Source organism: Martes martes (genome assembly GCF_963455335.1).
Source record: "Martes martes genome assembly, chromosome: 17".
In the NCBI taxonomy this organism is placed as follows: domain Eukaryota; kingdom Metazoa; phylum Chordata; class Mammalia; order Carnivora; family Mustelidae; genus Martes; species Martes martes.
The window spans coordinates 45,025,172-45,040,833 of record NC_137905.1 but is presented as its reverse complement, the minus strand read 5'-3'; the positions used below and the strand labels follow the sequence as shown (position 1 = coordinate 45,040,833).

The 15,662-nt window shown below is 59.3% G+C and overlaps 1 protein-coding gene across 6 annotated transcripts in view; it reads right to left on the bottom strand.

Moving 5' to 3' along the window:
• The window catches only part of ACTN4 (actinin alpha 4), a 68,669-nt gene that overhangs the window by 10,273 nt on the left and 42,734 nt on the right, over nucleotides 1-15,662 (bottom strand). For 3 of the 6 annotated variants that reach the window (XM_080827617.1, XM_080827619.1, XM_080827618.1), the window contains exons 3-11: nucleotides 15,516-15,635; nucleotides 12,434-12,520; nucleotides 11,285-11,372; nucleotides 10,642-10,720; nucleotides 9,356-9,437; nucleotides 7,389-7,474; nucleotides 4,288-4,380; nucleotides 2,212-2,442; nucleotides 1,629-1,776 (exon numbers count right to left, since the gene is read on the bottom strand). In XM_080827617.1, coding sequence (XP_080683743.1) covers nucleotides 1,629-1,776; nucleotides 2,212-2,442; nucleotides 4,288-4,380; nucleotides 7,389-7,474; nucleotides 9,356-9,437; nucleotides 10,642-10,720; nucleotides 11,285-11,372; nucleotides 12,434-12,520; nucleotides 15,516-15,635 — 1,014 coding nt within the window. Of the gene's footprint in view, nucleotides 1-1,628; nucleotides 1,777-2,211; nucleotides 2,443-4,287; nucleotides 4,381-7,388; nucleotides 7,475-8,502; nucleotides 8,589-9,355; nucleotides 9,438-10,641; nucleotides 10,721-11,284; nucleotides 11,373-12,433; nucleotides 12,521-15,515; nucleotides 15,636-15,662 lie in introns of all 6 variants that reach the window. The other 3 variants (XM_080827614.1, XM_080827615.1, XM_080827616.1) reach the window with 1 other exon arrangement.

Genomic DNA, 15,662 nt, shown 5'->3' with positions numbered 1-15,662 from the left:
CCCTGTCACTCCCAGGGAAAGAACATCACACCCACATCCCTTGGCCTCAGAACACACCCACCCTGGGCCCCCTGCAGCTCCAGGTAAGGGATAAGAGCTGATGACCTGGGCTAAGAGGCTGACAAGGGAAGCGCCCAGGCATGATGCCCAGAGCCCGTGGAAGGACGGACACGGATGAGGATTTGAGACAGTACAGGTGTGACGCACAGATGCAGTAAAATCTACTCACGCCCAAGGGTCCTTTGACAGGAGGCTCCCTGGGCCTCGGCCCTGCCCCCGAAAGTACTGGGCTCAGAAAGAGCCGAATCAAGAAATCAATCAACAAATGAAGTAAATGCCCCCCCCCCCCGGCCTCCAGCACGGACACGCTGCTGCAAGGTTGAGGTGCCTGTGCCCCTGGCCCCTACGGACTCCCCAGTGGACACTTGGTCGCCTCGGCCGCATGGCCTTCCCAGCAAAAGAGGGATTAGGGTTTGGCTCTGGGCCCAGCAGCTGCTGCTGAAAACAACAGCCTGCCATTAACGTGACGAGGGCATGAGTGGCCCTGTGGCCGGGAACACGGGTCAGGTGGGCCCGGGGCTGCGGGTTGCACAGGGTGGCGTGTGGGTAGGTCGCACAGGTGCCTCTCGGTAGGTCTCAGCATCTGGCCTGGGTCGGGGCTGCCTGCCCACCAGCTAGAGGAGCCCCAGAAGCTCAGCAAGGAGCTGATGGGGGACGGTGGCGTGGAGGGATGAGACGTCACACTGAGCCACACAAGGAAGACTAAACTCGGCAAGGCACGGTTGGGAAGGAGGAGGCCACAAGCGGACGGGCGGGAGTCCTGGCTCGTGGCTTTCGCAGGCACTGGCCCATTTCTGAAGGCTTTCAGACCCCCGGGATTTGGAATTTCAACCACAGTGTGGGTCCTGACCGAGAGCCAGGGACATGCTGGAATTCCACATCTAGAGCCAAGGGACGAGGCAGCTGCGGGGCTGCCAAGAAACAGAGGACATCACCGGCTACCCTTCTGGGAGAAGCCCTGCTTCCAGGGGCCCGGGCCCCTGAACGGGAGAAAGAGCTCGTGGGGTGGTCAGCTGAACTGGGGGGGTGGCTCCCTGGACCTGCCTTTAAGGACCGTGCTTGGGCACACAGGCCCACCCAGCTCTGGCTCTTCCGTGTGAAGTCCAAGTTCACAAAGTGTGCACGAGTGAAAAGACAGGCAGAATATCTGAACACAGGCTTCCCAGGATGGGAGAGCCCATCCCACACATCCCCAACCCCCAGCTGCCTTGGCCTAGCAGGGGCACCATCCTCAAAGAAGATACAGCAGCGAAGAGGGACAAGGGATCCCTTGTTGCTGGAACCGGGATGAGGTTAGGCTGTACTCCTGGAGGATGGCCTCCGCCCACCCAGACAGGGGCCGGCCTGGAAGGAGCCTCAGAGGTTAGAGCAGATGGGACAGCTCAGCTCCACAGCGTTCCTCCTGCCCAGGGCTGGGTGAATGAGCCCAGAGCTGCATGACAGGCGTGTTTCCAGGCAACAGGAAAGGGGGTCTGACAAACAGACCCAACGACACGAGGGGCTGTGAGGGTGTACGTGTGCGCAGGTGTGCGAGACGGCAGTGGGCCGAGGAAGCTGGGGGACCCTACCATCGGTCCAGGCCTCGTGGATGGAGGCCTTTTGCCGAAACTTCTCTGCCAGGTGGTCGAGCCGCTCCAGCCTACGGATCTCGTTCAGCAGCCACTCCTCATAGCCCTTCTCGGCCTGCTCCAAGTGCTGCCAGCCGTTGTTGATGTCCTGTGGGGACACAAGATGACCGGGGTTGCAAGGGGGAGCTGGGCCACCCAGCAGGGTGATCCCTCCCTGAGGGACGATGATGGGAAGGCAGGCAGTGTAAACGGCCTGGGGTCACGTCTAGCCCGTGCCTGGATGGGGCCCAGCACACAGCGCATGCATTTTTGCGTTAACTGAGTGCGTGACGATGAAAGAATGCCCCAGATGCGCTATGGGAGCCAGGCAACCGCGCAGCGGGACCCTGTCTCTCCTGAAAAGGGGCCTCGAGCACTCGGAGGTCCTGGAATCATGGCCCACAGAGGGGTCCAAATGCAGACAGTGGGTGTAAAAGTCAAGTGAGGTGGGGAGGAAGAATGTGCTCAAGAGTCAGCTGTACCCCCTCCTGCTCCTCAACCGCACAGGCTGGCCGGGAGCGGGCCACACACCCCAGGCGCTCACCGAGACCATCCTGCCCTCGGAGGGCATGAAGGCGGGCCGGTTGCTGAGCCGAAGCTTGGTCTGCAGCGTGTTGAAGTTGATCTCCAGCTGGCACTTCTCCTGCACCTTGGGCGGCTTGTGGACGCGCCGGTAGTCCCGGAAGTCCTCCAGCTTCTGCTGCATCTCCTGGATGGTCTTCTGCGGCACCCGGTCCTCCAGCCAGGGGATGGTACGCCGGATCCACTCCAGGAGCTGCGGGCACACCAGAGGCCTCGGGGTGAAGGCGGCGGGGGCAGGGGGGGGGTGCTGGCCCCACTCATGGGCACGAGGGGCACGGGTTTTCCAGGCCCCGCCCCCCCCGGGGATCAGCCCTGCTCCCCAGCCTGACTTCGTCGTGGTGCCCGCTGGGAGCCTAAGACAGGGAACTACAGGGATGTGTGCCCCTCTCTGAACCACTGCGCTGCTCTCTGCTTATGTCCTGGGCATGCCTTGCTCCTGGGCCGCCTCCTCCTCGGACCTCAGATCGAAGCCAGGCAGGCTCAATACGCATGCCCCTCCCATCAGTCCCAGCACACGATCCCATGCTCGCTGAGCTCCGCACTGTCCTGGAGCAACACCTCGTTGCTTCATTGCTTCCTTGTTCCTGGGCTGTAAGTGCCCTCCAGGGAAGAGCCCACAGCATGGCAGACTCACTCTGAGGCGGTCCGCACACCGGGCACAGGGCCCGGGACAGAAACAATTTGACAGTAAAATCGGGGTGGGGGGGGTAGTGATACATATTTTATGAGCCCATCGTATGTGATAGAGCGAGGACAGGTACAAACAAGCAATTCTAGAACAATCCTTGGAGAGGAAAATCTTGCTGTCCAGCATGGAGATGCTTGAAGAAGTGGTTCCCAAGTGCCAAACTCTGGCAAAATGAGAAAATCAAGGAAAAAGGGATCTATATGTCTTTACATCCTAGTGGATGGTGCCAGCTGCCCTTTCCTAGGAAGCGACGGGATTCCAAGTTTTTAACTTTCTCTTGGTATTATAAAGCAGGGTGGTAACAGACGGTAGCTTCTTTTAATTTTTAAAAATATTTTAAGTAATCTCTGCCCCGACGTGGGACTTGAACTCACAACCCTGAGATCAAGAGTTGCACACCTCACTAAGCCAGCCGGGGGCCTTTTTGGCTTTTTCTTTTAAAAATACCCTTAACTTGGCGAAACAAAAAGCTGGTCACCATAGGCTGGCTGTCAAATACTTTTTCACTGGTTTGTGAAATTTCCAAGTCTGGGAACCATTAGTCTCGAAGAGCGTTCAAACCACTGCTCTCCAGAAACTAACTAACTAACTAACTCTCTCTCTCTCTCTCTCTCTCTCTCTCTCACACACACACACACACACACACACACACACACACATTTTTTAAAGTGGAAATTCTTAAAGGAGGGAACCCAAAACTAAACACCCACGTTCCCAGTGGCCTTTCCAGGTTCAGGCTCTGGAGTAGAGCTGCCTGGGTTTGACCTCTGGCTCTGTTTCGCCAGCTGTGCGCCTGGTGCCTGACCCTCTGGGTCTCAGTTTCCCCACTTGGAAAAGGGGTGAGACGTGTTCCCTCCTCCTGGAGCTGCTGTGGAGGCAGCAGACCCAGCTCAAGAAGTGCGGTGCCAGGCCCGCCGTGACAATCCGCAGTCCTGTCCCTGTGTCTGCACAGGGGTCTCCCTCCATCCCACCAAGTCAGCCAGCCTGCAGAGAGGGCATGGCAGGTTTTTTTAAAACCTCCCCCAATAATTCTGGAGCGGTGGGGTGTTTGGGAAACTCTGTCCTTGAGTACCTCTGTAGGAACCCGAGCTCAAGACCACAGGAGCTGGGGAGCATGGTGACAATACCGGTCTGACCCTCAGCCTTTTGTGACGCTAGCCTGGAAGGTCACACACTGGCTTGGCCACACTCTACAGTCTGTCAGCTCATGTCTTTATCTAGGAAGGCTCACTGCCGTGCCTGCCCTCCCCTCTGCAAGTGTCACATGACCTTCACCCAAGGGTAACCAGAGGCACCCCAGTCCTCCCGCTGTGGTGGGGCCAGCAGGGGTGGGGTGAGTAGCAGACTTACGTCACTAGCCAGCCTCTCATAATCTTCCATAAGGTGCTCATTCTCCTGGTTGACCGCTAGCACCTTGCAGATCCGGTTGGCAGCGGTCTCAGCCTGGGACAGGGGAAGCGCCATGGTCAGGGGTGCCTAGGGACTGGTGACCCTCCCTCCTGACAGGCTCATCCCCCAGAGCCGGCCCGTCCACAGCCCACACAACACTCCCCGAGGAAGGAAGGAGAGAAGCACAGCTCCAGCAAGATGGCACCCCGAGTGGCTGCGTCCTGATGGGTTCTGCCGGCGTCCCCATAGCTTACTGCTAATACACCCCACCCCCGACAGCTGGGCCCCTCGGCTCCCTTGGCCTGGACCCTGGAGACACTGAAGGGGGCTAGGGAGCCCTTCCACTCTGGGGGAAATGGATTAACAGGCCCACAGAGAAGGAGGCTGAGTAGTGAGGCTGGGTGGGGTCCTCCACTGGGCCAAGCCCTGAAGGAGTGTCCCCCTGGGTGGGAAGGTCTGCAGCAGAGAGGCCAAGTGCCGGAGGGCTGCGGCGGAAAGTGGAGGTGCAGGGGCCCCCAAAGAAGCCTGTGCACAGGAAAGCACCAGTATCCCCTTTCTAATCCTCCCTTCAGAGGTGGGTGCGGATGGCCCATTGGGCAGAAGTCACCACCCATGAGGCAGAAGGGAGCGGTGGAGACTGTGACCAGCCTCTGCTCAGGACTACAGGACAACGTGCTGCCTTGTCCTGCTGGGGGGAAACGCGAGGAGTGGAGAAGAAGGAGAGCGGGGGGTGCCACACGGGGAGCGGAAAGACCAGGTACCTTTCAGGAAGCACAGAAAGGGTCCAAGAGGAGAAGTTGAAACGGCAACAGAACAGGAACAGAAAGAGTGAGGAGGGTCTACAGAGTGGCGGGGAAGGAAAACAGAGAGGCTTGGGGATGGCTCCACACCCGCTAGCCAAAGGCCCCGACGCCCAGCCTCTCCTGTCCACACGCTGCTCCCGGGACAGGTGGGGAGGTTGAGTGGGGGACCAGCCGGGACTGGCGTGCGTGTACACGTGCCCACACATGCACATGCCGGGCACCACGCCGCAGGCGACACGCCAACGGCCCCAGGCACCGCGCCTCAGAGATGAGGCTCACGAGGGCCTCGGCCAAGTGAGTGCCGGAAGCAGAACTAAGGTCTCAGCTTGCGGGGGGTTGGGGGGCCTGTGGGAGTCAGTCCCCGCCCGGACTCGGACAACGGGCACCCCGTGCTCAGATCCACCCCGAGGGGGGAGCTGCTAGTCGGAGGGGCTGTTTCACCGCTGAATTCCTGGCACCCCCCTAGGGGCTGGGTAAGTTTTAGATACTCAAAGTTGATGAATGAAGGAGCGAACCAAGGAAAGCAGCAATTGCTTAGGGACAAAAAATAAACTATCAGGAGAGAACGGGCATACTTCCGTGAGGTCTGGAGTCTGCCCTGCGCTTATAAACCAGAACGGATGCCAGAGAGCACTCTTCTGAGAGGCTGGCCTGAGTCTCTGAGGACACAGAGCAGCACGAATAAAAGCATTGCAGGGCTGTCTGGAGAAGTCAACACAGGCTGGGGGAAGCCGGACCGACAGCTGGAGAAGCCCGAGTGCAGCACGTCTCCTGGTGAACGGGCAGCTCCCAGTGGCCTGACCTTTTCTTCCTGTCTCCCAAAACGGGCCCAGCTGCCTCAGACACCCCCAAATGCTCCGGCCTGAGTTTTCCTGCCCCTATCTGCTCCCACAAATCCCTCAAGGCCTCCCAGCCCTCACCGCAGCGGAGGTCAGCGTGAAGCCGGGGAGGACAGCCTGGGCAGGAGAGGGTGACATGGAGGGGAGTGAAGCTGGCTAGGACCTGCAGAGCGGTGAGGCCAGCGGCAAGCGTGCGGTCAGCCGGGTTGGGTCTGAGTCCGGGAATCTTCCACCGCTGCCTGCCCCCACCCCCACTCTCTCCGCCTGCGCCCCCCCACAGAACACTGCAAACACAAGTTCCAGCCACATGCTGACTGGGTGGGGAGAGGCCATGGGGCTAAGAAGACCATGGTGGACAGGGGCACGCCCAGAAGGCTGCTCCGACCACCCCATCACCAGCTGAGTGCTTACAGGGCTAGGAGCCATTCTATATGAGCTCATTTCACCCTCAGGACAATCCTGAGACAGGGATGGGTAGGATCCCTGTTTTACAGGTGGGGAAACTGAAGGAAAGGGACTCATCTCAGGTCACACTGCTAAGAGGTGACAGCAGGGACCAGGACAGACGGCCCACAGAAGGAGCTCCACAGGACCCGCAGGTGCAGCCCTGGTCCTGTGACTCTGCGAAGGTCTCCCTGCCTCTCTGAACTCTGGTTTCCTTCTCTGTTACAGGAAGGTAACAGCACCCACCATGTGCGGGACTCCCCTAGAACCTGCGCGTGCGGAGCTGCCGCAGGACCACCTAGCATGCAGTAAATGCTCAACTAACAAAAGCTGGTTTCTCCTCCCCAGCCCTGCATGCTCCTAACGGGTGACATAGAATCAAGTCACCGGGAGTACGTGGCTGCCCAGGACCCACGAAACATGAGGCAGATGGAGAGGACAAAGGTGCCCGGGCCTCCAGGCAGAGAATCCCTGCCCAGGGGCTGCCGGGTGCCTTCTCATGGGAGTGGATAGCTGCCACTGGGCTCTGACACCCCCGAGGGCGCTGGGGACGGGGGCCCAGAGAGGATGTAACCTGCTCGGGCCAAGCCTTTCCTGCAGCACCCGTGAGGGGAAGAAGTCGTGAAGAGGGCCAGAAAGGCCAGTGCTCCCCAGCGCGAGCACACAGCCAGGCCAGCAGGCAACTGACCAGGGCAGGGCGCAGCACAGAAAGGAGCACAGGTGCTAAATGCGGCTCTACAGGGACGCCATCACCATCTTTACGGGCCAGGCCGTGCTCACAGAGGATAGCCGTGGCCTGTCGGCACCTAAGGCCCACGGTCCCGAGAACCCCGCCTGACCGGGTCCATCCTCATGCCGGTGCAGCCTGTGGGATGGTCTGGCAAGGGCTCCAACCACAAATGGGTGGCAGGGACACAGGGACAGCAAGGACCAGGCTCCGGCCACAGCAGTGAGGGACGCTCCCAGCCCAGCTCACCTTTTGAGCCCCCGAGAAAGCGTGGTAGAAGCAGGACACGTAAGTCATGATGGCCTTCTCATCTGGCCTCAGAGTGCCTACAATATCTGCGCAGAGAGAGAGAGAAAGAGAGAGAGAGAGGCAGCAGAGAGTGACAGCTGCAGGGAGGGCACCAGGGCCGGGCCCGAGGCTCATGCGGGAGGAAGAGCGCTCGCTCCGGACTGGAAGCCAAACCCCGGCTCTGGCAGCGTGGGCGCATTTCGCCGAGGTTTTGTAGAGGCCAAGGGGGAAGTCCGAATAGGTGGGTCCCTCTTCTAAACAGAGCTGGGTCCGTGACACTGGCTACTGGCTTTGGAGAGGAAGCCTTGTGCAGGGCCAGAGGGCTCAACGGCTAACCGAACTTCCTGAAAACATCAGTGAGATCATGCCTTATGTAACCAGCTACCACCCCTAAAACAGACCGCCGAGTGGTCTCTGGGGGCCCTTTGAATCCAACTCCAGATCCCAGACTACTGTGATTCTACACATCTTGGCCCTGTTACCATCTCCAACCTCATTTTTCTCCTCTTGGCCATTCCTTGAATAAGCCAAGCTCATTTCTGCCCCAGGACCTTTGCACCTTGCTCTACCATCTGCCTGGGAGACCATTCCTGCTGATCTTCATGTGGCAGCTCCCACCCATCATGGCAGGTGCCTGCGCAGGTCGGCCGGCAGAAGCCTCCCGCTGCGGCCCTCAGCTGAAGCAGCCCCCTGCATCTGTCTCCCACATTCCCCTATCCTGCCCCACATTCTCTACTGTGCTCGATACCACATGAGACGACCTGAGCTGAGGCCATGCCTGTCACCTGTCTCCCCCACTGGCATGTAGCTGCATGAGACCAGGGATCCTGTCTGACCCAGTCCCTACTGTATGCCCCATGCCTGGAACAGAGTCTGGCCCAGACCAGAAGTGAAACAGACACTATGAACAAAGACTACATGGGCAGTGCCGCCTGGAGTCGGGGTGGGGGGCGGCTTCCAGTCGGAGAGAGGCCACTGCCGTCTGCAAGAGAAACGAGGTGAGCATGGGAGGCGAGAGGCAGCAGCGGCATTGGGCAGTGGCGGCAAGGTGGGCCTGCCTGGCCCTGCCCGGTACCTTCTGCGCTCCCGAAAAGGCATGGTAGAAGCTGGACACATAGGTCATTATGGCCTTCTCGTCGGGCCGGGCCGTGTTCACGATGTCTGTAAGTGAACAACAAGGGTTAAACCGCCCAAGTAGGGGCGGGGGAGAGGGGTTGTTGCTCACTGGGATCCAAAGTCTCCCAAGGCCACAGGCATCCCAGGAGAAAGACCCTCAGAATGGATTCAGTGACCCCTGCTGACTCTAGCGGGCTTGTCCACACCCTCAGCCCCTCCATCCCCTGTGGTCTCTAGAAAGGCCAAGGCTGTGGGAACTGGATTAGAATGAGGCCACTTCCTCTCTCTGAGAATGGCCTCAAGGGGCTGCTCGACAGTCAGCCCCAGGGGCCACCAGAGGCCAGAACCATGGGTCCTGGCTGGGGGCGGTGCACGGCTGGGAAATGGAGCAAAGCCGGAAAAGGAAAAAACAAACACTCCACTTTGATGGGCTCCGGACTCCAAGCCTGGGGCAAGCAGGGAAGGCAGACGCCTGGGTTGTCTGCAGGAGCCAGGCCTCCCCGGACACCTGGCCTGCCCATCCCGTGAGAGGAGCAGGACTCTGGCTGGGTACTGGCAGGACACTCATGCCCTGTTTCAAGATGCGGCCTCCAGAACCTGTCCTCTTCAAGCTCTTCCTTTCCCAGCTTCCTCATCCCTCCCTGAGCCCGTCTGGTCTGCTCAAGCTGCTCCCGCTCTGGCTCCCGGGCAGGACCACGGTCCTCGGTTCGACCAGCTTCCTTCAGTCCGTCTTGCTGGCACGGCCAGCTCCCTCAAGTTACCACAGACGTGCACAGAACAGGGTGGGGAAAGAACAGAAGGGATGTGCTTACCCTCCGCATCCAACATCTTCGGGATGTCTAGATACTTCTCAGCCACTTCAAAGGCATTGTTCAGGTTGGTGACGGGATCGTCCTGGGGAAAGAGGAAGAACTTGGTCAGGGGCAGGAGCAGAAGCACACGGGAACGAAGCTGGCCTGGAGGGGAGGCATTCTGGGAAGGGGCAGGACTGGAAAGGGTTCTTGAAGCAGTTCTCAGCCCCCTATGCTGCGGTGGGGGATGGAGTTGGGGACACCAGATGGAGTCCATTCCCACCCAAAGAAAGGCCTCTGGAAATCTTTGTGGGGCAAACTGTCAACGTTTTCTCCAGAGAAAACACAGGTGTGTTTTTTCTTACACTTTCCAGCTCTCTCCCCAGATTAAGACCTCTGTCCTGAAAACCTGGGAAGTGGGGTCCAGACCATGCACTGGGGGGGGTAATGAGGAGGGGGTAAACTGAGAGCTTCCCAACTCCAGCCTTCCTGAAGCATCCCTTTGCACAGTCTTCCCACTGTCCATAGAATTAAAAGACCCTCCCTTAATCCATGTCCAGCTAGAGCCCCATCCAATTACCCAGGGGAACTTGGAACAGACCAAGTGCAGGCTCGTGCCCGCACCCCCCCCCCCAAGTTGGGAATACCGCCCCCCGTGGCTCTAGACTGCCCCCAAATCCGGGGGTCCTTCCCCAACTCTGTGCCAGCGCAGGTACGTTATCCATCCCCGACTCGTCGGGCCTGACCCCCTTGCCACCCTCATTCAGCCTCAGCACATGTGCACGGCCTTGTGGACACGTTTGCTCTGGACACACTACCCTGCCTTCTCTGCTGGCTGGGAGCTCCCAGAGGCCAGGGCCTTGGTCTTACAGGATCCCAAGCTTTGCTGAGGCAAATTAGAAAGGACCCTACACAGGAAACACCTGCCAGTGGGGATGGTCTAGAACTCCTCAACCCTCTTCTCCATTAGACGCGGAGGAAATGCTTTCAGAGGCTAAAAGGTTAAGTGAGGGGAGCTAGAAGGCACGGTTGGCCAAGCCCTAAAATAACTGTGGGCAGTTGCAATGCCCATAAAGGGAAAAGAGGACAGACCCCAAGGGAAGCGAGGGCAGCAAGAATCAGCCACAGAGCCTGGGGTCTGGTGACAGCGGGCACAAGGCTCCCCCAGCCTGGCCATCTGAGTGCAGAATCCAGCTGTGGACACCAGCAATGGTGTCCACAATGGCTTGGGGGAGGTGACCCAGGATCAGGTTCAAGGTCAGACTCTGTGTATCTCCAGCCACTGAGGGGAACAGCAAGAGGCAAACCTTTCTCAGCTTGTCATACTCGATCAGCTCTGGTCTGTGCCGGTGGATCAGTGCGTTGAAGGCAAGACCGTCCTTCCAGCTGGGGACGGAAAGGCAAAGGTTGAAAGGAGGGCCCTCTCACCATCACGCGAGCGCTGACAGCCCGGACACCCACAGGAAGGACTAATTCGCGTTTACTAGACAGCGTGTGTGTGCCGGGCACTGGATGGAGAGAGCAGGGCAGAGCAGCTGCAGGCGGGTGGCCTGGGGTGAAATCCTAGCTCTCACTGTCAGCGTGACCCTGGGCAAGTCCCATTACTTCCTGCTCTCTGTTTCCACGTCTATAAAATGGGGTAGTGATAGCACCTGTGCTCCACAGGGTCACTGTGAGGATTAAAGGAGGGAATACAGGTCAACAGACCAGCCCCTGACAGGTGACAAGTACTTTAAGAGTAAGTGCTCGCCTCTGGGACAGCATGACTGCCCTGAACGGGATAGCCTGCTACAGAGGGAGACAGCCCACCGTGGGACTTTGCTTGGGCGGCCCTGATCCGTGGGGGAGAACCAGGTAAAGGGTGCACGTGGGAGGACAGATCTCTGTCTCCGGGGAGAGGAGGACAGCGAGGGAAGGAGACGGGCTGGGACGCTGTGGCCGGGCACTCACCTGATGTGGAAGTTCTGCACGTTGACGTTCTTATAAGGGGCCGTCTTTCGCTGACACCACAGAAGCAGCCCTTCCTTGGCGGAGGTCTCTGAGAAACACACGAGGACGTTGAGCACCAGCTCCAAACCCGACCTTTAGGACCCAGCCCCAGGGAATGGTACATGGGGCGTGAGCACAGAGGTCAGATGGACAGCAGCACAGCCGGGGATGAGAGCTGCTCCTATTCCAGACTCCGCAGGCCTCTGCTGGTCCCAGGCATTGGCCTGCAGAGCCAGCCCTGAGTCGTCACCTGCACAGGGTCCTCCCAGGAAGTGCAGCGACAGGGCCGCCTAACACTGGGCCATGTTTCTGACGACAAGGCCTGTGCCTTTATCCACCAACACACTGCCCAATGAGCCCCGGCTGCTGGTCTTGGCCTCTCCTGAACGCAAAGACTCAGCAGGGGGTTAGGAGCACTGGGGTCTCCCAGATGCAGGGGCGGCTTCAGGGAAATGGGAGTTGGGGAGCCCAGGTCATCTGTTCCCCAGGGACAGACTGGGGGTTGGGGGTTCTGGGGGCAGGGGACATGTCCGTCCCGGTCACCGCTGTGGCCTACTGCACACATCCCCTCCAAGGGCTGGCTGGGATGCCTTTTCTCATGCTGCGGCACACACAGGCGTTGGGAGGGGAAGTGAAGCAGCTCCTTCCTGGCCAGCCTGGCCCGGCCCCAGGGTCTTGGGAGGCAAAGGTCAGAGGATGGGGGTGTCAAGAAGACACATGTAGGGTTCTGATGCACGAGAGAACTGCGCCACGCATGACTCCATCACTAGTTTACTTTGTGACTCAGACTCCTTGACTGTAAAACGGGGTCAATCATGTCCATTTGATGAGGATCGGGTGAGGATCCACTGAGACGGAGACCATAGGAGCCAAAGGGTTCTGAGTGGAGAGCAGAGCTGGGCAGCTGCTGGGGCCCCCCTCACCTACAGCTGGGCCAGCATCTCACTAACCACTCTCGTGCAGGGCCAGGCCCTGGGAGGGATGCTGGGAAACAGGGCAGAACCTCAAGCAGGAAGACCGAACCCCAACATTGTAATCTAACTCTCCCCAAGCTGGGCGGAGGCAGGGAGGGGAGGAAAGGCTATACTCTGCCAGTGTGCAGGCTCTCACCTTCCACAGAGATGTCCTGGATGGCGAACCTGAGGATGATGGTCCAAATCATTCCCAGGGTCATCTTTGCATTGCCGTCCACAATCTCTGCATGTGGGGAAGGGGGCCGAGAGTGAGAAGTTGTTAAAAGTGGAGGGGACTCCTCCTGGCTCTGTGCAGAGACGAGCTCTGATTGTCCCACGGGAGCCACCCAGGCCTGTCCACCACCCACACTGGAAGTTGTGGCCTGAATGCCAGGACGCACTGTCCCCAAAGCCTTCTTCCGCTGCCTGGCACCTGCGGGCCTCTTCCTGTCTGGCCAGCTCCAGCCTGCTCCTTGCTGAGGCTTGTCCCAGGCGTGGGGCTGGCATTCCCAACCATCTGCCTTCACCTCCCTCCCGCCGTTGTGGCCACGTCCTTGCTGGTGGGTGCACGCTGCACTCCTGTCTGCTGACCATCTGTTATGTCCTTCCACCCATCTGGGCCACTGTGGTCCCCCGAGCTGGACACACTGTTGCCTCCGTGCCCCGTGCGACCCAACCCCCACAGCAGCCAGGGCGCTCGCCTGAAGAGCTACATTGGATTGTGCCACTCACCTGCTTACAGCTCCGCCACACCTACACGAAGCCTGCACCCCCAAGTCCTCCTCACGAGTCTTGCAGGACCTGCCCACCCCAGCACACTCTGGCTGGGTCCTTCTGGCAAGCCAGGTTCGTCCTTGCTGGAAGGACCTCACACCTTCTGTCTGCCCATGAAGTATGCCCCTTGACCCTTCCCTCAGACGGCCATCGTTCCCATCCTATAAGCCTCTGCTGGCACCTGTCCGAGGTGGCTTCCCGAGGCACGGATTTGCAGGCGCCAACCTGGGGCCTCTCCCCTCGCACACGGACCACCATTTGTAACCACATGTCTGTGGTTTACTTGCTCGAGGCCTGCCTTTGTGAGCACTGCTTTATCCGGGGACCTGGACCCTGCCCCTGTGGAAGCTACGATGCTGCAGGACGGGGACAGCGGTGACACAGGCACAGCTGGTAAGCAAGTGCTTCCTTAACTAACCGAAACCCACGACTGTCTCCAACTCCCGGGAGTGAGAGGTAAGGGCCTGCACCACACGAGTCAGCTTCGGGGGCTTAGAGAGCAGTCCTCTCTGCAACACTCAGGCGCCATGTGTCCTGGGCTGGGTCAGAGAAGTGGTCAGAGTCAGAGACTCATCCCTGAGTCTGCTAGCCAGATGAGCCATGGCAGTCCTCTGAATGCTTCTGCACCCCACCAGCCCCCCAGGATCTCAGCACAGCAAGTGCAGGGAGAGACCTGACCCACTGACCCTCGAGAACAGAAAGCTCTAGGATGGGCTGGATCTGGAGAGGAGGCAGAGAGTTCATGCAGAGGAGGGGGCCCAACCTTCCCCAAGGACACATTCTAGGCGGGGGCGGGGGGGGGGCGGCCAAGGTGGTGGGTCGTGAGTCACCATGGAGACGCTCCCCACAGCCAAGCCTCGGGATGAAGGCAGAGGGCAGAGCTTTTGGCTTCAGAGTGTCAGGGTAAGGAAACGTGCATGGCCGGCTGGCTGGAGGCAGGGGAAGGACAGTGTCTGTTGGGCCCTTTCCCAGGGCTAAGAAGCCCAGACCCGGAAACCAGGCTGAGTCCTCCCAGCGCAGGGCAAGGGCAGCCATCCAGTCAGGAAATCTACACTGTGTTCCTCCCAAGTGCTGGGCACGCCAGGGCAGGGGGCCGGCCACAGTCTGCAGAGGAGGCCGTGGCTCCCTTACCCCGCCGGCTGCACGAGGAAGCTGGTCCCGGAGGGCTTAGGGAGATCCCATGAGGAAGGGGAGACAGCTTCTCTCGTGACACTTGCTCCAGCTGCTTCTCGGACCCATAGCTGTGCCCCGAGGAAGCTGTTTCCGTTGCAGCCTGGACTGTGTGGCGGGCAGGGCGATGGGGGCGGGGCAGGCGCCAGGCTCTCAGGTACTCTGAGCCCTTGGGGCGCCTCCTGCGGGCTGCCTTCCAGCTTTGCCCCGGGGCCAGCAGTCACAGGGACTGGGAGTGAACCAAGCTGGGCACGAACAGACCACATTTTTAGATGGAGTTTTTCTTCAAATGAAAACTGATGAGTGCCACCGGGTCGGTCCTCTCAGCCCTTCTGTATTTACAGGCTAGCATTTGAACAAAATACATGCAGCTGTGAGAAGCAGAAGGCTGGCATGGAGCCAGGGGGTAAGATCCATGTAAGGACAGAAAATCAGGGGGCCCAACTGATTTGGGGGGTTTCGATTTTGTTTTTAAACAAACACCAACCACCTCAACCATGGCATGTGACGCCTGGCACCCCTCCCGGAGAGGTCCCGGGCGGGGGCAGAGCCTTGGAACTCAGCACACACACTCTGGCCTAGAGTCTTGGCCAAACTTTCAGAGCCCTGTCATTAAAGGCAATTAGTTTTCTTTGTTTTTCTAAAAGCTGGGACAACATGGATGTCAGGGTGTAGGAAACCCTGCTCTAATGAGCGGAACTGTGAGCAGGAGCTGATGGGGACCTTCTGGGCTCCATCAGGCCTCGCCCCGTCTCCAAAAGGGCCTGTGAGTTCAAGACGAGCTGGCTGCGGGAGGGACAGCATGTAGTTAGTGACCTCTGGACTCGCACCCCAGCCCAGAGCCCCGACACTGGGCCTCAAATGTCCTTCTCTTCTCTGCATTCCCTCCTATCCACAGATACCAGGCAGGGCCAAAGGACAAAGGTGCTCCAGGCACAAAGATGCCAGGTCACATGTCTGTCGGTGTCTCTCGGGCCCAGCACAAGGAGGGCAAGTGAGGGTATCCAGGGTCCAAGTCAAAGCCACTCCTCCCCTCCAGAAGGGGCCTGCCCTACATGCCTGAAGACGCCAGATTCCTGAGTCCCGGATGGATTGTTCTGCAGGTGGAGCGTGTGGGGGAAGTCCTGGGCTCAGTGATCCCACTGAGAGGGCGGGCACTGCGGTCACTGCTGGATATATTACTGGGACTTTTCACACCCCCAAGTGCTCTGTCACCCACACAAGTCTGTTCAGAACAGAGAGCTCCAGGCTCAGAGCCTACGGGCCAGGAACCAACCTGCCTCCACCAAGCTCACCTTCTGCCCCTATGGAGACCAGCTTGACCCCTTTGCTGGCGATGAAGTCCAGGGCTTTGTTCACATTGTTGATTTTGTGCACTCGCATCTTGCCCCGCTCCGGCTTAGGTAACCGCTCTCCTGAGAGCCACACACCGAGAGAGGGGG